The 21,908-nt window shown below is 40.7% G+C and overlaps 1 protein-coding gene across 1 annotated transcript in view; it reads right to left on the minus strand.

Moving 5' to 3' along the window:
* Positions 1-1,314: 1,314 nt before the first annotated feature.
* Positions 1,315-21,908, minus strand: part of dscama (Down syndrome cell adhesion molecule a) — a 324,415-nt gene continuing 303,821 nt past the window's right edge. The window contains exons 30-33 of the mRNA XM_050035201.1: positions 19,013-19,162; positions 7,185-7,382; positions 6,707-7,009; positions 1,315-3,345 (exon numbers count right to left, since the gene is read on the minus strand). Coding sequence (XP_049891158.1) covers positions 2,966-3,345; positions 6,707-7,009; positions 7,185-7,382; positions 19,013-19,162 — 1,031 coding nt within the window. The 3' untranslated portion in view covers positions 1,315-2,965. The remainder of the gene's footprint in view (positions 3,346-6,706; positions 7,010-7,184; positions 7,383-19,012; positions 19,163-21,908) is intronic.

Genomic DNA, 21,908 nt, shown 5'->3' on the forward strand with positions numbered 1-21,908 from the left:
CACACGGGAATGATGCCCTGCCACTTTTTTTTTTCTCCAAGTGAGGATTACAATATATGCGATTCAGAGCTCACATAATCCGGACAAAAAAGATTTCAGTTCAAATGAATTTTGGCAGATTTGTCAAAGTGAAGCTGCTGGATTTTAAACACAATTGTCCCCCTAACCTCTACCACCATAACTAGTCTGCAGTTTGTTTTGTTAGTTAGTGGATCACGGGTAGACTTCTGTCGCGTCTGAATGGCTGGTCGAGTGTGGCTTGATGGGGCTGGCTGCTAGCGCTAGCATCAGAGGCTGTGCTAGCTCAGACCTCCGGGTTCGCTGTTAAATGTTTTGCGTTGCGGTGATATTTCAGGCTTGAAGTACTCCGATAGTATGAAAATTCTTTACTGCAGAAATGGCAGAGAACAGTGCTCCTATCAACAGTTCCATCTGGGCATTTTTTAAATGTAAATGTTCCATTCACAGGGCCAAGCAGCGTCTCCTTGTCTGCCTCCATCATGTGACAAAGCCACTGTGGCCTTCAATGATGCACCGGGTCAAAGGGCACCACAGAACACCATCAATCATCATTCATTTTCTTTACGTATTATTTTTTTCTGTGATTAATTAATTGAAATTAACATGCTATTTTGACAACTCTAAAATTTAAGGTGTGTTGATGGATTCATGTTGTCAGCTCATTGAGTAACATTAAAAGTAAATGTTCCACCTGAAAAACTGCCCGCAGTCGGCCCAGTGAATTCATTTTTTTTCTTCTCAGACTACACCTGCAGTCAGAGGCAGCAAAAATGTTCTTTCATTTTACAGTTATAGTTTACTAATACATTTGAGGCCTACCACAGTATGAACAGAGGTTATATAAACCTCAAAACCAGCCACAACTCTGCAACTTTTAGAACTGGATCAGTGTGCTAGGTATCCCAACAGAGGAGTGACCAAAAATGGGGCTGGTAAGGAAGGGTTCTGTTGTTACCATCCGCAACTTCTTTTCACAGTGGAAATGGAAAAAATGTGTAGTGAACTGAACTGAACTGAACTGAACTGAACTGAAGTGGACCGCTTGGTGAAAATGGGGCTTAACACTGCTACCAGCAGGCATGGAAGCTACAGAATAATAGAAGATGATAGGACTGACCAACATAAAAAAAAGACGTGTCACTGCTGTCATGATGAAAATAAGGTAAGGATCTGGGTCTCCTGCTGAGACTCATGAACCAAGCAGCCAGAGAGCAGAGCCCCGACCAGCTCTCTGTGCGTTTGCTTCATCTCCACACCACCATCAGTCACTCATGGCAAAGTCGTGGAGGACACTTTGGGGAACAGCCATTTTATTAATCAAATTTGAACTTTGTGTTAGTTTCACTTTATTCCAGTGCCACCATGGTGAACACTCATGTTAAAAATGAAAAGTGACATGTTTTTTTTTTCATTAAAATGTATAATCATGATAAAGACAGTTAATCATAGAAACTAATCAAACTGACAGAATGACCTCACAGCATTTTGGATCAAACTCTTCTCCCTTCAGGCTAACTCAAAGGAACAGAAACAACAGAAATGGGCCAGGGTAGACAGGAACAAAAACAGCTTCTTTTGTAGAACCACATTTTTTAGATATTTCCCATAGACATTATAGGTTTGGTTTGAAGGGGGATTCTGCTGGATTGTCTCATGTTGTTGCTGTTGTTTTTTTGTTTGTTTTTTCCCTGTAGAGGAGAATTACTGCATTGCAGCAACAGTGGATCTACTGAGGAGAGTGAGAGCCCTGAGGACTCTACCTAGTGCACTGAGAGTAAGAGGATCTATCTGGACACACTTGAGTCGGGGTGTTGTGAAGTGCAAACCATTAGTTCTTTAAACCCTCCCTAATCTAGCTAATGTGATTTACCACCCTGGCAAAAAAGCAGTGGTAAACTACACCTGAATACATAGCTGGAGTGAGTCCGGCCCTGTAAGTATACTCACAACATAGTTATTTTTCATCATTACAGCACAGCATAGAGCAATAGTTTTCATATACTTCTTATATTTTTTTTTTCATATTGCACCATCAGAGAATGGGACAGAGAGAAAGATCAACAGAGACTCCATTTCCTAATTAAAACGAGATATGTGCAAACATGACTAAGGACTTTATTAACCAAATCAATTCTTCCCTGTAATGTCCACAAATAAAAGTGATTTCTCTTTTTATATATATATTTATAGTAATAAGAATAATAAATCTTCACATTGGATCATTTCATAGTGTGACAAAATGCTCGACTGGGCTGTCCAGCCATGACCGTAATCTTTATCGTCTTTTAATTGGTCAGTCCCCATGCATCCATAGGAAATAGATTTTTTTTTCTTCAAAAAACAAAAAAAAAAAAGTAACAATTTGAGAGCAGCTGAAAAGTTTGGACTGGTGTCAATTGCTTTCATTCCAAGATTTCTCCCAAGTTTCAATCTGAGTTTCAGACGGATATTCCATAGGAAAAAAATGACTCCAGAAAACCACTCCAGAAAAAACTAACAAAAAACAAAGATGTCCAGGTTCCCTTTTTAAAAAACAGTGTATTAATGGTAATAATAGATAATTTTGTAATCAATAATGAATGATCATTAATAACGGACAACTAACAATGAATAATCACTGATTAATTATAAAGAATTAACAATAATCAAGAATAAATAATGCTCCTGTTTTACTCAATCAGTTTGGCAAAACTCCGACTGGAGTCATTTCCGTGAGTGAATTTTTTTCTCAAGTGAAACCAAAAAAAAAAAAAAGAAGAAGAAAAAAAGAGAGGAACAAACAAGATAAAAGAACGCTCTAAAATGAATAAAAAGAGATTAGTAAAAGTGACCCTGCCCTTGGAGGGGGGGACATATATACAGAACTGTGTGGTGAAAGTCAGTTTACTGCACTTGAGTGTTAAGTCCAGTGTGAGTTCTAGTCCTACCCTAGTTGCCCCTGCTGTTATACCAGCGTGTAGGACTTTGCGTAGGGGTTGCTGCTCTGTTTGAGATGTCCTCGTGAGTCCAGCAGGGACTCCTGGGAGGTGCTGAGCTTGGCAGCCTGAGCCAGCTCTGAGCCCTCTCTGTGGGGGAGCGTGGCTGCAGAGCCAGGTTGCCACTGGGCCACTGGGTCCCTGCTGGCCTGAGGGGCCTCTGTGGGCGTTGGGGGCGCCATGCGAGAGGGCCGCTTCAGTGAGCGACTTTTCTGGGGCTCCAGACAGGCCTGACCCATGGCTGCTCTTTCCCCACTAGCTGTCCCCCTAGATGACCCCGAGCAGGACATGCCTCGGTTTAACAGGAAGTCCATGCGCAGGTATGGAGGAAGGTGAACCAACTCGCCCCCTGCAGGACAATAAACACAGATCCGAGTTAGGCACAGGGGAAAACGCATGCCAAACATCAACTCTCTCACATGTTTTATATATTAACCTTAATCTTAAATGTAAGAATTCAAATAGCATCAAACAGCTGTCAAGACTACCACATTCCACTTGAAGCTGACTCTGTGTTTGTTTTGAAAATGAGAGCATCTCTTTTACTTGCCTCCATAGGTGATGACAATACAGCATGTCAGCTTATCAAAGCAATAAATCAATAGAGACATGAAAGTTGTCTTCCTCTGTCCTTGCTCAGACACTGACCTCTAATTTAAGACCCTACACCCTTTATCCCACTCACTGCTGACTCAATTAGACTTACAATATCACTGTTATATGCCTATTTCTATTAAGTATAAATCATGTCTGTACTGCAGTACTTTTTTATGTACAGTCATCGCCTGTTTTTCTATATGTCTCAGTACACACACACAGGAGCACATTACATTTACAGATATCAAAAGTCCCCACTTGTAAACTTAATTAACGAGTGGGGAGTTAAATTATTTGTTTCTTTTTTAATTAAGTTAACATTAATCAATAATCATCAGTGTGCCCGAATGAGAAATATTTCTTATTATTACACAGCTCTATTAAATGCTGTATTCTGATTGGTCTGTCACGGCATTCAGCGGTCTGATATTACTGTGTAATGACCGCTGCTAGTAGCAACAGTCATTACACAGTTGCTATGTAGCCCAGCGTTGCTAGGGACGCTGCCCTGCAACACTGCAGCTGTCAAACAACTTCCGAGGGAAAAAACAAACAGAAATGGCTGATTTTAACATTTCTTTTAACTTATTTGGAGAGTAGCTACAAGGATTTTGAGGAATGGGATGCCGCTGAAGAAAAAGAAATGGAGAAGGAAAGAAAAAAATCAAGCGAAAAACAGCACAAGGAACTGACACCTGAAGAGCTTCAAGTGATAGAGGAGGAGAAAGATGAGATAAATACAAAAAAGACAAGAAAATGGGCTACTGTACTATACTGTACTGCACTACTATTATACTGACGGACTTTCTCTGCCAAAAACAAAAGAACATGGATTTGAATACACACTTGGCAGTCATGCTTAATAACATTTTACGTGGGTTTTATGCCTCGGTTCAGTCCACTAAGCCTGAGTGAGTACAAAACTTTCACCAAAAGTTGTCAAATCCGGTCGGTTTTAATGCACTTCACGGAGGCAGACAACATTATTTATTTAACTGATAATTAGCCGTGTAATAAGCGGGATAATGTATAATGAGCCGGTGAATACTGGGAAAACAACTCCCTTCAGGGGAATAGAATAGAACCCCTGTCGGGAGTTATTTTCCCAGTATTCACCGGCTCATTATACATTATCCCTACATATTGTTATTTAGAAAAGTTTTGTTAGTGTCACAATGCTTTGTTGAAACTGTCCACGTAATTAAACAATTTCCAAAGGGTAAAAAAAAAGCAAGGATTTAAGCAAGTAATAAGCCCAGAAGGTCAGTGACAGTGCCTGTGGATGCTGTATCTAAAATGATCATCTTTTTAGCATCTCTATTAAGTAGGGGCGCATGATATTAGATTTTTTGCCAATATCCGTTATGCCAATATGAAACAACTCATTTGACCAATAACCCATAATGATATCGATAAACCAGCTTTTTTTCCCCACCTTATTTTAGTGATCATCGAGTCTCTTCTGTATTGAAATTAACATCAGATTATACATGCATACTCTTATCATGATAGCCCACCAGCAGGTGGAGACATGAAATACAATACTTTTCAGTGTATGTAACATTAATTCATTCATTCAAAAAAAAAGACACCCAAAAAACTCACAATTAATAGAACATAAAATAGAAAATTACTTACCAAAATAGTTACCCATTCATTTTCTGTCAATTGGTTAACTGAGTAATAGACTAATTGTTTCAGCTGTACCTGTATAAACTGTTTAGTAGATTAATTTATAACAAAACATAATATTTTATAAACTCTTCATGATTTCTTAATGGAAAAGTTCTAATAAGTAAATGGTAAAGTAACTAGTAACTAAAGCAGTCAATGTAGTGACGTAAAAAGTACAATATTTCCCTCTGAAAAGTCGAGGAGTAATGGAATGGAAAGAAAATACTCAAGTAAAGTACTCAAATTTGTACTTAGTTACATTCGACCACTGACTAAGCCTAACTTAACTGAGAGAATCATCAACTTGAATACATTCAGCAACCCTTCATCTGGATTCACTGCCGGCATTAGTGCTGCACGATTAATCTAATTGCAGTTGTAATCGCTATGTCAGGCTGTGCGATTACATAACCGCATAAGAGGCTGCGATTTGCGATTTAATGTAACTGAATGTTAACGTGTGTTGACATTACCCCCACAAGCTATCCTGGTGTGTGCAGCACGTATGGTCACATGACTACTCGGCATGCAGCCGTGACTAACACGGATGCTGAAGAAGAACATGAGCACGACAAAAAACAGGCTGAGTTGGTGGCGAAAAATAACCCAACGCCTATTATATGGCGATACTTTGGATTCAGGTACGGCAACGTCGAACAGAAAGACGTGCTGCATAAAACTTTAAAAGTTAAAGTCACTGCGTCTTACAGCAACACGACCAATCTATATCAACACACAGAAAAGTATGAAGAATGCATGCGAGAGAAAGTCAAGCCAAGTAATGTTAAAGACAAAGAGACAACTGAAAGCCACCAGAGCCTCATAAAACAACAACAAAGCACAATTACGCAAACATTTGTAAGTGTCACACCATACAACAAGACCTCAAAGAGACACAGGGAAATGACGGACTGCATAACAAACTATAGAATAACAAATGAAAAACTGATCAATTTTGCTCGGGTTTGGCCCACTTGACATGCTGCTGTGTTGTGTAATGGCCTATTCACATGCTGGAATTTGTCATTTACGTGACAACGCCTGAACGCAACACTGGCTCGTGCTGCGCTTCTGTGCGAGAGCCGTGTTTTACTGTGCATCAGCAGTCTGTTGATGATCATTTACACACTGTCCATAACACTATGTCAGGTCAGGTCAGGTCAGTGCCCCCCTAATATAATGGTAGGGGAACACTGAATCAAGCAAGGAGACTCATGATACCATTTATTTATTATATTGTAAGCGCAATCGCAAATCGCGATATTGTCCACCAAAATCGCAATCGCACATTTTTATCAAATCGTGCAGCACTACATTAGAGTCACAGTTAATGGTTGGATATCAGTGTTAGACAGGATGCTAAAGTTTAGGGATTACTGTTAAGTTGTAACAAAGGTATAGCTGTTGAGGTTCAGGCTACGACAGATCTGTGGCCTCACCCGGTCTGTGGGCCTTGGGCACAGCCATGTTCATGACCCGGCTGACATCCTGAGGCTTAGGTGGGGAAGCAGTAAAGCGGCAGATGCCAGATTCAGACGGTGTGCTGGAGGTTAGGCTGTCTGTGTAGTCATTGGTGCCTGCTGTCATCTGCTCTGAGGAAGTGTCAGAAATGAAGCATTCGGTGATGGTGAACTTAGCGTGGCGCAGCTGCTCTTCCATCTTGGCGTGCTCGTAGGCTCTGGCAAGCTCCTCGTAGGTAGAGGACGCGCTCTCTGTCGACACCATACTGCTCCGTGCTCGGTCTGGAAATGGGCCAGGGTTAGTGGAGGGATCAGTGTCAAGAGTTAGTGGCAGAATTGTTGGGATGTAACTTTGTTAAAATAAAGACAACTGACATGGGTTTGCTGTTAGGGATGAGGAGTAGTGTTATACTGTTACAGCTGTTATAAAGCAGCTGTAGCCAGATCTGTTGCTTACCTGTGTCCTGAGATGGGCTGACGCTGTAGCTGTCACTTTCCTTGTCAACAGAGCCTGCAACTCTGGGAGTGGGCAATCTCCAGTCAGTGCTGAGAGTGTGGGAGGAGACTGGGGGGTGTGGGCGGTTCAGGGTCCACTGGCTGGCGTAGCGGTTTCGAGCAGCTGGGCCAGCTTTGGCTGTGCGGCGGGCAGTAGGGTCTGAGAATGAGGAGAAGAGCGCAGGTTGTTTATGCAGGTCATGGCAAAGACATGACTAAACTCAATGAAACTATTATCATAGCAAATGGCAATGGTAACAAATGCATCTAATGTCAGTTAATTTCCAAAACCTGCATCTTTCTTACCTGGACACACATTTCCAACTAAAAGCCATACCAAGTTACACAGACATACCATCATGTGAGACATTCAGGAGGAATAGAAAGTGTTATACTGCCTGCTCTCTCCGGTTTTACGCTCGGCTCCTTTCAAAGACTCCGTGCTACCAATACCTAATTGTATTGCGGAGTTTTGCACAGCGGCGACTGGATCTTTGCTCTCAAACCACAAAAAATGTGATGGCACAACAGTCTCCTTCAGTACATTATTCTATGCTTTCTTTTGATTTTCACATTGGCTAGTCATCCTGTTTAATTTGTCTTCTGATTAAATCGGAACCGTTGAAACAAGTTGTAGGAAGCCTCTGCAAGTAATTGGTTGCTGGCAGACACTCTGTGCTGCAATAAAATGGTTAATCAGCAGTGCCGTGCACTGTAGAGCCGATGCGCTGCTGGTTCTGCCGGCCTGAATAGAATATAATGTCTATAGCCTTACTGTTGTGTACAGCCTTTAAAGACTGAGCTGAGTAGTGATGCTCGGGTCGACCCGTAACCCGTGGGACCCGTAAATGGACCTGTGGGTCGTGCAGCAGTGATCGTCTGTTAAATCGGTCTGTAAATGATATTTTGACATTATTGGCTATTACTGTCACGGCATCCGAAGGTACTGATGCGTTGAGCAGGTGACAGTCCGCAGTCATTTTCAAAACACACTTGTGTCACGCACTCCAAAAGAAACTTGTTGAAACTTTAAATAATAATTTATTGTACAAAACAGGGGAAACAAACGTTGACAAAAATGGTTCCATAATTCATATTAAATTCAAAAGATGACGAAAAAACAGCTACAAGTTAGAGTGAATAGTGATAAAGTGGTAAAACTTGGCATTGATCCACAGCCTCAGACGGATGCGCTCAAGCCTGCCGTGCGCACAAGCTCAGTTGGTAGACGATACTATATTTTCACATTTTTAACATTGCAATTTAAAAGTTTTGATTTTTATTGATAACCTACATTTACCAACAACAAAAAGACTACATTTAGCACCAAAAAATATGTAAAAATAAATAAATAAATAAATAAATAAAACATTATAGCTGCTGCGCAGCGATAAGTCGGGTCCGGGCTATTTTTGGCAAATTCTGAGCAACAAACAGGAGAATAGGAAGACAAGACAGTTGACAACAATGTTCATTTTGGACCACTTGAAGCTTGAACCCACAACTTCTGGAACCAAAGACTGTCATCTATCGCTCTGAGCTAATTGGCAAGTGGCTTCACAAATTGAGTAAGCCATTCACTGTTGTGCAGGCAGATTTGAAACCACTGTAAAAATTTCAGTTATCAAGACAAAAATCTGAAAATACACATATTGCAGCATGGAGATGTTGGTAATTTGTTTTTAAAAGTGATTGATTTGCTCCATAAGTGAATAACTGATGTTTAAAAATGCTTCTTGCATTGACTGCAATTATTCATATGAGAGCAGAATTCAAAATGTTCTCAAAAATTCAGTTTTTTAGGTAAAATTCTGATATTTGTCAAACATCATCTACCATGACTCTAAAAAAATTTCAATTTTTTCATGAACATTGAAGATTTATTTATCAATTTGCAGGTATATGTTTACAGTAGTGTTCACAGTCAAACATTTTCATGCACTGTAGGCAAAAATTGTGGGAGGAGATAGGTTTTTATAAGTTTTACAGTTTAAAAAAAACAGAGTGATGGACTTCATAATTTTTAATAGGTTTAAATGTACAAAAGTTTCTTTAGTATTGGGGCTACAGTTTGATGAAAGTGTGAAGTTCTAGCAGGTTGATTTGTTATGAATTTTCAGTGTTTTGAACTTTAGATGCTTGCTGTAGCGCCACCATCAGGACTATTGGCTTGGGTTTACAGCTGAGGTAATCTGGCATGAGACTGGACCTTTGTGCAAAATTTGGTTGGCTTTCGCCCATGGTCCAGTCCAGGCTATTTGTTTTTATTTAATTTAGAGGCTTGCTGTGATGCCACCATCAGGACAATTGTTTTGTGTTTCATGTTGAGGACATCTGACATTTTGATCTGTCATCATCATCATCATCATCATCACCCTTGCTGGGTCTCGAACCCACGACCCCTGACACCAAGAACCAGCTCCTAACTCACTGAGCTAATTGGCTGGAAGCGAAACCTGCTGTGCAGCTTCATTTGTCGACTCAGGACAAGTCACTGTCCGGGCAGCTGTTGTCAAGGCAGATTTCAAAAATGGTCAAAATGTCAGAAATTCTGTTACCTGAACAAAATTCTGATAATACATAAATTGCATCTTGACAGCATGGAAATGTTGATTTGTTTTTAACTCTAGGTGTTTTGCTTCATAAGAGAAAATCTAAAAATGCCACTCTTACATTGACTCCAGTTGTTCCCATGAGAGCAGAATTCAAAATGTTCTCAAAAATTCAGTTTTTGAGATAAAATTCTGATATTTGCCAAACTTCATCAACCATGACTCCAAAATATTCTCAATTTTTTTCAGGAAGATTGAAAATGTATTTAGCAAGAATTTGATAGTATTTGTTTACAGTACTGTTTACAGTCAAACATTTTGATGCACTGTAGGCTTAATTTTTGATAAATCAAAAATCCGAGAAACAAGTTTTGTGGAGGACAGTCTGAAGATGCTCTCTAGCAAGTTTGGTGACAATTGAGCAAAAATTGTGGGAGGAGATAGGTTTTATAAGTTTTACAGTTTTTGAAAAAAACTGAGTGATGGACTTCATAATTTGTAATGAGTTTAAGTGGACTAAAGTTTCAGCAGTATTGGGGCTACAGTTTGGTGACAGTTTCAAAACTGTAGCATGTACTGTTGATTTTGTATGTATTTTTAAAGATTTTTAAATTTACGCTTATTGTGCCCCCCCCAGGAGGAATATTGACATGTCCTTGGAATTAAGTAAATCTGGCATGGGGCCGNGCATGTACTGTTGATTTTGTAGGTATTTTTAAAGATTTTTAAATTTAAACGCTTATTGTGCTCCCCCCAGGAGGAATATTGACATGTCCTTGGAATTAAGTAAATCTGGCATGGGGCCGAACATTTCTGTAAAGTTTGGTGAGTTTTCGCCCTTGGGAAGTATGACTTCCTCGGAAGAAAGAAAGAATTCCTAGGAATACAATAGTGTCCTGGCAGCTTAGCTGCCCGGACCCTAATAAGTAAATAAAAAAACGAATATCGAATACCAAATTTTCATAACGAATACCTACCCATAGAAACGAATATCCGAATATTTGGGTACAGCCCTATGCTTCACTTCACAGAAGATCTATACAATCAGCGCAGTTTCAAGGTGGACACCCAAGATTAGTGTCACCAATTCAGTATCTGACCAAATGTCTCCCCTTCTGTTCCTGACGTATGACGTTGAATAATGGTTAGAAAGATTTTTTATAGAACATTATAACGTCACAATGAAGCTGACCTTTTGGATATAAAATGCCATGACATCATTTTATCCTATTAGACATTTGTGTGGAGTTTTTTCATAATTAGCATATGAATTCTTGAGATATGGCCAAAAACATATTTTATGAGGTCAAACTGATCTTGACCTTTGACCTTGAACCACAAAATTCCAATCAGTTTATTCTTCAGTCCAAGTGGACATTTGTGCCAAATTTAAAGTCCCTTAATGTGTTCTTGAGATATCATGTTCAAGAGAATGAGACAGATGAAAGGTCACACTGACCTTCACCTTTGACCACCAAAATCCAATCAGTTCATTGTTGAGCCCATGTGGTTGACTACCAAATTTGAAGAAATTCCCTAAAGGCATTCTTGAGATATCACGTTCATGAGAATGAGACGACAAAGTCAAAGTGATCTTGATCTTTGACCACCAAAAACTCATCAGTTCACTGTCGAGTCCCAGTCAGTCTTGAGATATCCTGTTCACAAGGATGGTACAGATGGACGGACAACCTGAAAACATATTGTGTCTGGCTAAGGTTATCACCGGTGTGGAGGCATAAAAATCTAGAGCACAAGTGACTCAAACTTCCTTCTTAACATAACTGCCAAAATGTTAACCATAATTACCATGTGTTCTATATTTCTATTACAAATTGTATATCCATTGCAATTGGAACAAGGTAAAGGTGTTAACTCGTGAAAATTTTTATCATATGAATGGCCTCATCACTCCCCACAAAGAAACATCAAGCTCAGCACAGCAGGTAGTGGGTAATGAAGATAATATCTAATATACAGGTGCTGGTTATGTGCCAAGATATGCAGCAGTATGTCAGTGAGGGCAGTGAAGGAAAAAAGCTTGTGAACAATGCAGGATTTAAACTACTAAACTTGGCTTTCTGGTCGTATGGGCAACCTTTAAGTACACGATCCAAAGGGTGTGCTGGATACACTGTTCTGTATGTTGAGTGTGATGACTATGCTATGTGAGTGTGGTGGTGACTTGAGTTGCCTGAACTAGCTTGTAGGCTTTGCTTCATTTTGTAATAAATGTTACATGCTCCCCCCTGTTGGCTATGTTATACATTGCATATGCTTTTTTGACTGATGTTTGTGTGTTTTCTGCCTCTTAGGTGAAGCTGCTTCCTCTAATTGAGGGAAACCTGTAAAGAGGGGGCAGGGATTTGCTCACTCTCTCTTTCAATGTTCAGCCCTGACAGCAGCTGCAGTGTGGTGACAACTATTTCTGTTTTCTGGTGGGACTGGTTGTCCTGTTTTGTAGCTTTATTTCAGTCAGGGAGTTGTTTTGGTGATTTAGGTTAAAGGGAAGAGCCCAGGGGTCTCATTAGGGGCCGGGCAGCCTAAGCTGCCAGGACCCTATTGTTATCCTGCATGTTCTTCTTCTTTCTTCTTCTTCCGAAGAAATCCTACTTCCCATGCGCGAAAAATCACCAAACTTTGCACAAAGGTCCAGTCCCATGCCAGATTTCCTCAGCTGCAGAAACAGGCCAATAGTCCTGATGTTGGCGCTACAGCAAGCCTCTAAACTTCAAAATTTTGAAAATTCACAACAAATCAACCATATGTGCTACAGATTTGCACCAAAATGTAGCCCCGATACTGACAAAACTTTTGTACATTAAAATCTATTGCAAATTATGAAGTCTATCACTCTGTTTTTTTCAAAAACTGTAAAACTTATTAAACCTATCTCCTCCCACAATTTTTGCTCAATTGACACCAAACTTGCTACAGAGCATCTTCAGACTGTCCTACACAAACAATCCACACAGATTTTTGATTTATTGAAAATTGAGCCTACAGTGCATCAAAATGTTTGACTGTAAACGGTTTTGTAAACATATACTTGCAAATTCTTGCTAAATACATTTTCAATGTTCATTAAAAAATGACAACATTTTGGAGTCATGGGAGATGATGTTTGGAAAATATCAGAATTTTTTCTCAAAAACTGAATTTTTTACAGCATTTTGAATTTCGCTCTCATGCGAACAATTGGAGTCAATGCAAAAATGGCATTTTTAAACATCAGTTTTTCATTATGGAGCCAATAAATCATTGTTAAAAACAAATTACCAACATCTCCATGCTGTCTAGATGCATTTTTTGTATTTTTGGGTTTTTGTCTTAATAACTGAATTTTTGACAGCCGTTTGAAATCTGCCTTTACACACTAACAGCTGCTGTCTTACACACAGATAACTGGCTTAGCCAATTAGCTCAGTGAGATAGAGGATGGTTCTTGGTGTTGAAGATTGTGAGTTCAAGCCTCAGCTTGTGCAACATTTCCATATGAGAAATCTATTCAAACTTTTGGTCCAGTCCCATGCCAGATGTCCTCAACTGGAAACACAAGACAATAGTCGCTACAGCAATCCTCTAAATTTCAAAACTTTGAAATTTCATAACAAATCAACCATATGTGCTACAGCTTTGGAATTTTCACTTTGAAATTTGCTTTTCCACGGCATGGATGGCTACTGTCTGGCACCCCGATGCTTGGCTTAGTCAATTTGTGAAGCCACACTTGAACTTTCACTTGCCAATTAGCTCAGTGAGACAGAAGATGGACCTTAGTCTCAGAAATTGTGAGTTCAAGCCTCAGCTACAGCAGAATGGACATTCTAATGTGAAAGTCCTATGTTCAGGCATCATGCTATGTGGATTAGAGACTACCAAGGTTAAAATAATTATGATCCAGGCAGTTTTGCGGAGAGACAAATACTCTTTATCAACACTTTTCCCTGTTATCCCTTATCTCTTTTCCCTGTTTATTTGGCTTAGCTATCAATCAATATGCAGAGTCTAATAGCTACTTTTACATTTTAAAAAATGTCTTCATCTTTGTCACCATGGATAATGTTTAGCTTTAAGCTAGATCAGTCCAGTTTGTTCATAATTGCTAGATTCCAAAACACTGGATGAGATGTTGATATCTTTGTGCGAGCACATACAGATAATCGGTTGGCAATCAATTAGCTTGGGGGAAAGTTGAATTTTCGGGACGCATCATCAGTAGTGCTCCTCTGGCTCATGGGGTGTTTCGGCCTTTAACACTATACACCCTCACCAGAGGCGGCCAGCTACAGGCTGATCAAACCTAAGCTTGCGTCCCATGCCCAATTAGTCATGAGAGTTGCCTTGTTGTCAAGTGGCAGACATCTCATGGGACTATGCATGGCAGGGGTGTCCTGTTCCCTGAGTCAAGCCTAAGCTGACCGCATACCTCCTGGCTTGTTACTTGGGGGCCCAACAGGGGTCGTTCCTCTTCAGCCAGAGCCACTGGCTGCTTCTCTCTGCTGCCTCTGATGCAGTTTTGATGGCTGCACGCTGGCTCTGGCCCCTGATTCCCAAGTCCCTCAGCAGTTTGGTGGTAGATGTTCCCACAAATCCTCTGCATCCAACCTCCGCTGGGCGGACTTCCGTGTTCCAGACGCGATGTTGTGCTTCAGCAGCTAACTCAGCATAGCGCAGATGTTTTCGCTCATATGCCTCATCCATGGAATCCTCCCAGGGTACGGTGAGCTCAATTATATAAACCTTCTTTAGAGAAGGGGACCAGAGCACCAGATCAGGTCTCAAGGTGGTGGTGGCAATCTCTGGGGGAAACATCAGCTGTTTGCCAATATCTGCTAGCAATTTCCAGTCACGTGCTAAGCACAGCTGGCCTCTATCCGATGGTGCGGAGTTGCTCCTGGTAGCTGTAGCCCCTTCACGGACAAAGGCAGTTGTCCATGAGGGGTTAGATATTAGCGGTGGTAGGGCATTGATGCTGGATCGTTTTCCCTCCAGTGTGGACGCAAGGCTCTTTAAAACTTGGTTGTGACCCCAAGTGTACCACCCTTGGGTGAGACTGGTCTTGCACCCTGTGAGTATGTGCCGGAGGGAGGCTGGCCTGGAGCAAAGGGCACACCCAGGATCTTCGCCAACCCACTGGTGGAGATTAGTTGGTGTTGGAAGGACGTCGTAGGTGGCTCTGATGACAAAGCTCAAACTCCTTGCTTCCATGGCCCATACATCCTTCCAGCTCAACCTTCTCCTTTCGACACTCTCCCACCGTGTCCACTGTCCTTGTTTGCCAAGGGAGACTGCCTTGGCCCATCTTGCCACCTCCTCCTGACGGCACACTTCCTCCACCACCATCTTCCTCCGTGCTGGAGCAGTGGCATTTCTCCAGGCTGGGCGGCTAGTGGTTAGCCCAAGGCCTCCTCTTCCTTGCTGAACATTCCCCACAATGTCAGCATGTCTGAGAGCTGATGTTGCCTCCTCCACTGCTGTTGCTGGTCTCCATTTGCGCCCAGTAACCAAGGTTGGTGCATTTTCCCTCATCACTAGATCTTTGGATTCATTCAGTGTCATCTGCAGTCGTGTTTTAGGGCACTTGAACTCCTCTGTGAGGCTGGTGAGGGGCAGCTTGAGGACAACGTCTCCATAGAGGCCTATGGTGGTGAGGCAGCGTGGAACTCCGAGCCACTTCTTGATGTGGGCTGTGACTCCTCTTTCCAGCTTCTCTACTGTTGAGATGGGGACCTCATAGACTGCAAGGGGCCACAGCACCCGGGGTAGCAGACCAAACTGGAAGCACCAGGTCTTTAACTTCCCAAGTAGTTGGGTGTTGTCAATAGACTGTAGGCCAGCATTGATGTCCATGCGCAGCTGTTTCACCTGGTCTCTGTCTTTCAGGCTTGCGTTGTAGCACCTTCCGAGGCTTTTGACAGGCTGTTCAGATACTGTGGGGATTGGATCATCACTGATGAAGAACTGTAAGTCAGCAAGCACTCCCTTCACCACTGAGATGCTGCGTGACTTAGATGGTTTAGCTAGCAGTTAATGTTATTCTTACTTTCTTGTTCTTGAGTTTTTTCTTTCCTTTGTATATTGTGAGTCTGATCACTTCAGCCACTCATCCACAATTTGAAGGGCATGCCATAATTATATGATGTAACTTCTATGTTGTGATATGCTTTGTTTTAGTGTGTGTGTTGCTCAGAATTGCCTAATTTTGCCTAAAATTGCCCGGCCCCGACCATTGCTGCGCAGCAGCTATAATTTCATTATAGACCTGAAAGAGGTGCACGTCACTTCCCACGCAAAGGTTGTAATCTATAAAAACAAAACTTGACAGGAGAATGGGAACCTGTAGGGGAACTCTGACCCATGTGTATGGAGCTTTTTTCCTATCTTTATACTTATAAGAGAGTGGTTTATCAGTTTGAGAGCATTATTTATTGATTTCACGTTCAGATTTTGTAATATTGTCCCTCAAAACCCTACCCTCGCACTCAGATAGCCTCTGCTTGCGCTTAGATCTACTCTGTTTCTGCTCAAACTGTGTGCTTGCACTCAGATACAATGTTGCTTGCACAGATTTCCTGCTCCAGCTTCAGCTCTTCTCCTCGCGCTCAAGATGCTTCTGTGCGCTCATGGAATTTCTGCTTTCAGATTTCTGCCACCAACCAATAGAACGCCAGGTTTATTGTTGACCAATGAAATGATCCCTGCCTCCTTGTGGGTGCGCTCACTTTAGTTTTAGAGCATCCCGTCCGAGCGGGTACTCTTTAACCGGGTTCATCCATTCCCGCCCTCCAGGGCTTTATTAAATGCTCTTCCCTTGCTTTGTTTACGACTTTTGAAATAAAGGGACTGTTAATTTACACACGCGCGCCTGTATTTTTTACTATAATAGCCGCATAGAATATATAGATATATATACACACAGTGGAAACCACTTATAGTGATCACTTCTGTCCGGGTCAAATTGATCACTATAAGTGGATAATTATTAGATAATTAGAATTTCTCATGCAGATTACCATCTAATTGACATTTGTATATTTGTTACATGAATATAAAGTAATGAAACAGGTAGCTTCATTATTTACTGAATGTTATTGACTGTTTCAAAATAAAGAACAGCTGTTTCAAATGCTTGTTTCGCTGCTGCATCTCATTGGCTCATTTTTGGCAGTTTGTCATAAGTATCAGTGAGACTATGTTTTTCACTGAATGACTTTCTCCTTTTATTTTCTCTGTCATGATTTCAATGTGCATGCCCACCACCTCAGGTCACCAGCTGGCAACGGACGGTTGTGCTTTGTGCGTTAGGCTGCGGGGGTGGGCGCTGCAGCGAAGAAAGAGGACATTTCTCTTTCTTTGATAATGTTAAAAGTAAATTTAGGCTTTGCTGACGGCTTCCAGACTCATTTTAAAAAAGAGAAGAGAGAGAGAGAGAGAGAGAGAGAGAGAGAGAAAGAGAAGCAGTGGTCGAGGGAGCTAGAGAGTGGATAAAGAGAGCGAGCAGTGGTAGCGAGAAAGCCAGTGAATAACAGGTATATGGTACATGTATATATACATGTGTATACACAGTGGAAACTGTGTTTCTATATACTATATACTATATATATATATATATATATATTCTATGCAGCTATTATAGTAAAAAATACGGACGCACGTGTGCCAATTGACAGTCCCTTTATTCCAAAAGTCATAAAGAAAGCAAGGGAAGAACATTTAATAAAGCCCTGGAGGGCGGGAGTGGATGAACCCGGTTAAAGAGTACCCGCTCGGACGAGACGCTCTAAAACTAAAGTGAGTGCGCCCACAAGGAGGCAGGGATCATTTCATCAACAGTAAACCTGGTGTTCTATTGGTTGGGGGATTTTGACAGGGTTGTTACAGAAAAAAAAATCCAAGCGCAAGGCAGAAATCTGCAAGCAGAAATTCCACAAGCGCACAGAAGTGCGAGGGCAGGGTTTTAAGGGACAATATTACAAAATCTGAATGTGAAATCAATAAATAATTCTCTCAAATTAATATACCACTCTCTTGAATAAAGATAGGAAAAAAGCTCCATACATGTGTACGAACATTTTGGAGATAGCGTAAATTAGCGATGCAGATGGTGAGGTGGTGAATTGAAGCCAAACTGTAGTTTTCAGATAGTTCTTGTGGGTAAAATCACTGCAATGAACATGACACAGAGCGCACTAGAGACATTGCCGTGGCTTCCACACACTTCTCCTTCTCCAGTCACCTTACATACATGTTGCATATATGGATTGTGTAAATTAGTAAAGTCTGGAAATAAATCCAGCGTCAGGTCTCGCACAATTATTAAGCTCCTTCTATAAATCAGAATATTTTTTGGCGTACACCATTTTCTGCTTTTGTCCACACATACACTTTTAGTATGGATCCTATGCAATGTTTTATAAATGACAGCCCAGATTCTACGACCTTCTGTGGGTTTGTCTGGGTGTCTGGACTTTGTTTGATTAATTTGGTTTGTTTAATAGTCATCCTGCTCTTGGTCTAATAAATTGAATGTTGTTTTCACTTCATCCTGAGTCTTGGTAATTATGTTGGAACCCTCTGTCATGAGCCACTTTAGTGGTCGTAACATAATTTGGGGGCTTGTCTTAACTGACTGAAAACTTTTTGAGTTTTTAATGTGTTTTTCTGACATCTAGATACGGTGGCTAAGTTGGATGTTTTTTGGTAAATTATGATTGTAGCCAGTTGTATTGTGTTACATATTGTGCATTTGGTAACTGTAGATACAGTTTTGTGGGCTTTCCTATTGAGTGCTTGTTGCTGTAATTTGATTGCAGTAATTTGTTAGTCAGGAGTTTGTGGATGATTTGATGCTGGTTGTAGCAGTGTTTAATCGTTGCACTAAGGATAATTTGCTGTTAACTTCTGACCATTATGATGTAACTGTAACTGTAACTAAACGAGCTAAGAAACTTTTAAGGTAAAATTCTATGCTGCCTTGGTGGATAAAGGTATTCTGCCCCAGTTACAGAGTATGGCCAAAACTCCTGAACCCTCCAGTGACACTGTTGTAACACTAAAGCGTTCAGCACAAACCAGAGGTAAACAGAAGGCAAATCAATGGAGGAAAAACACACAAAAACAAAAGGAAAAGACTGCCTGGAAAAGGAAAATTTTGGAAAACACATTGCACAAACAAAACCACATATATGTTATGATGGGGTTTTTTTTTAAAAAAAAGCGTCCGTACTGGACTTACTGGTTCCTGGTCTGGCGTCAGACACATCGACCAGGGGACCGGTGGCCTGGGACAGGGACTGGTAGTGGACTGTGTGGGTGACTGTAGACGACTTCTGTTTCTGGGTCTCTCCGAAGTCATTATCAGTCAGTAACACCGTGGACCTGTCATCTGTGGGACAGCAACAAAAACAAGTTAAGTGCTACAGCAACCAGCAGCGGTGTTGTTAGTCCTGGGCCTCTGAGGAGTCAGTACCAAATATTTTATGAATAGCCTTGGATCTAAATAGGCTGTGTATATTATTAAAAAATAAGAAGAGACCTAATAATTAAAAAAAAAATTAAGCCCAGGATCTAATAATGTGTCATATCAATTAATGCAATAAGGATTTAAAAAATTATATGATATTCTTGATCAAAAACAAGTTTTGGGTCCTCTGTTTCATTCAAGCAGCACATTTTGTTGTGATCAGGTGCAACGGAGAGCGAGGTCACTGGTAATCACTTCAATGATGCAGCCGGTAAAGGTGGAGCTAATTTTAAATGCTTTATATCCTGCTGTGTACTTTCATCTATAATTATACTTTATCATTTATTAGTTGATTATATTTTGTCTTAATAATCTATTTCTTCAAAGTAACTAAGGCAGACAAATATATGTAGTGGAGTAAAAAGTACAATGTTTACCTCTGAGATGTAGTAAAGCAGAAGTAAATAGGCTACCGTATTTTTCCAAATAGTAGCCCGGGCGTTTATTTCACAAAATCGATTTTGACCCCAGGCATTTTAAAGAACCAGGTGGCTATTTGCTCAAGGCTTTTTTTTTTTTTTCACCGACCTGCACCAGGCCGTTATTTGGTTACAGTTCCTGTCCAGTATGTTTTTTAGTGCAAAAATACTGTATAATGTAGGGGTGAGTTTGTGTACAAAAATCTCTAAACGTTTACAGTGGGTCATTTTTGGAGAGGGACCCAGCTGCAGACATGATGGTGGACATGGGCGCTGCCATATATCCAATCCATACCTGAAGTCCATACCAGAAGTTGGTCTGTGTGTATTATTAGCCGAAGAAGAAGAGGAAGAAGACAACGGAGAAGAAGAAGAGAAGAATGCAAACAATACACGACGGGAGGTCCGACACTTCTAGCGAGAGGAGTGGGAGAAATAAAACAAAATAAGATAAAATAGGAGACACCTGTCTCCCTCTTTTATTTTATTTTCAGCGTTTAATCAAGATGGAGGTGGGAGGCTGGAGGTCCGAGACTTCCAGCGAGGGGAGAGGTAGAAACAAACAGCCAATGTGTGTCTGTGTGTGTTATGTTCAGGTGTTGTCACGTAAATAACAGTCCCAAAGCAATAAACAGGACAGACAGTAGGATTTAATTTATTTTTACACTACATTTTCAGTGAAAGCTGACCGAATCCGACCTGAGCCCGAATACAATTTATAGCTACATTTCTGACCAAACCGCCCGACCCGTCCGGTACCGTCGGGCTCGGATTGCCACACTCTAGTGTGTGTATGTGCCCTTATTGGGGCCTATCTGAATTTCTGTCTTTGAGAGATATTATTTTGCAATATAACTGAATTTTCTATTCATACGTATAAATTTTAAATATATCAAAATTATAAGGCATCTTTGAGTAAACTGCGAGTATCATTTAAGTAGGCTATGTCGTGGCTGGCCGAGTGTCCTCTTTTTTGGAAATCAAAATATGGTCACCCTATTCTCTAAGATGCAATTCTACGTAATGTATCAAATCATTAGGGGGACGTCTATGTGGGGAATCTCGGCATGCACAAATTACTACCACCGGATGGTGGGTTTAGCTACATTTGTTGTGTAAAAACAAGGGCATGATTGGTATTAACTTAACGTTAGCTGCTCAAGGTCTGTTGTGCTCCCTTTCATCAATGTCTGTGTGTAAACAGTGTTAATGTTGGCCAAGACTATTACTGCCGTCGCTTGATGTGTTGGTTAATTTAGATGTGTAGTTTGCAGCGGGGTTAATATGTGTTCCTCTGCTTTTTGGTGTGTTGTGGTGTAAAACATCTGTGCACACACTCACTGCACACAAGCCATTTTTTCCCCAATTTTTGGTTCACCTGGTCTCCTTGTGTATTAATGCTTGTATAACCTCAACCCTGCACTGCTCAATCAAGTTATATACAGCTTTTTTTCCGGAGATATTCTAAAAATAGTAACGAGAGTCATCTCATGTGGTATACGACACGAGCAACCCCCGAGGGTTAATCGGGTCATACCATGGAAATGAACTGCATTTTATATACATAGCCCCGGGTGTCTGCAAAAAATACATTTGTATTATGTTTTAGTAATGCAGAGCACTAATACACATACACGTGGATACATAAATAGCTGTAGTGCCTCCTCCACCATGAGTCCTTTAGATCAGTAAAATATGGTTGATGTTCAGTATGTTTTCCAGCTATCAATGTTGATTGACTTCTCCTTTTTTCAGATGCACCCCTCTATTTTGAGTGACGAAGCCAGTCTGGGGCACACAACCCTTTCACCATCAGAGTTTGGTTTCCTCTCTGCCCCAAATTTAAAACCAAAAATGAGAGCGCGATCCAGAGGCACCTGAAAAACCATACGGAAAATGCAGTTCATTTCCATGGTATGTTGATGAGAAGTATCTGTTTGAGATCATATACTTCTACAATTAACAGTAATGTTTAATGATATTTGTTTGGGACAAAACAAGACATTTTATGCTGCATCTTGGGATCTTGTGATTTGTGGAACAGTGGTTGACATTTTATACCATTTACTTACATTTTATAGACCAAACAAATAGATTTTTTTTTTTTCTCCTTTGTTTTTTTCTACTTTTGAGATTGATATGGATATCTGGAATAAAAACTTGTTCACAAAAAAGAGAACTCCAAGTCT

Source organism: Epinephelus moara, chromosome 3, assembly GCF_006386435.1.
Source record: "Epinephelus moara isolate mb chromosome 3, YSFRI_EMoa_1.0, whole genome shotgun sequence".
NCBI lineage: Eukaryota > Metazoa > Chordata > Actinopteri > Perciformes > Serranidae > Epinephelus > Epinephelus moara.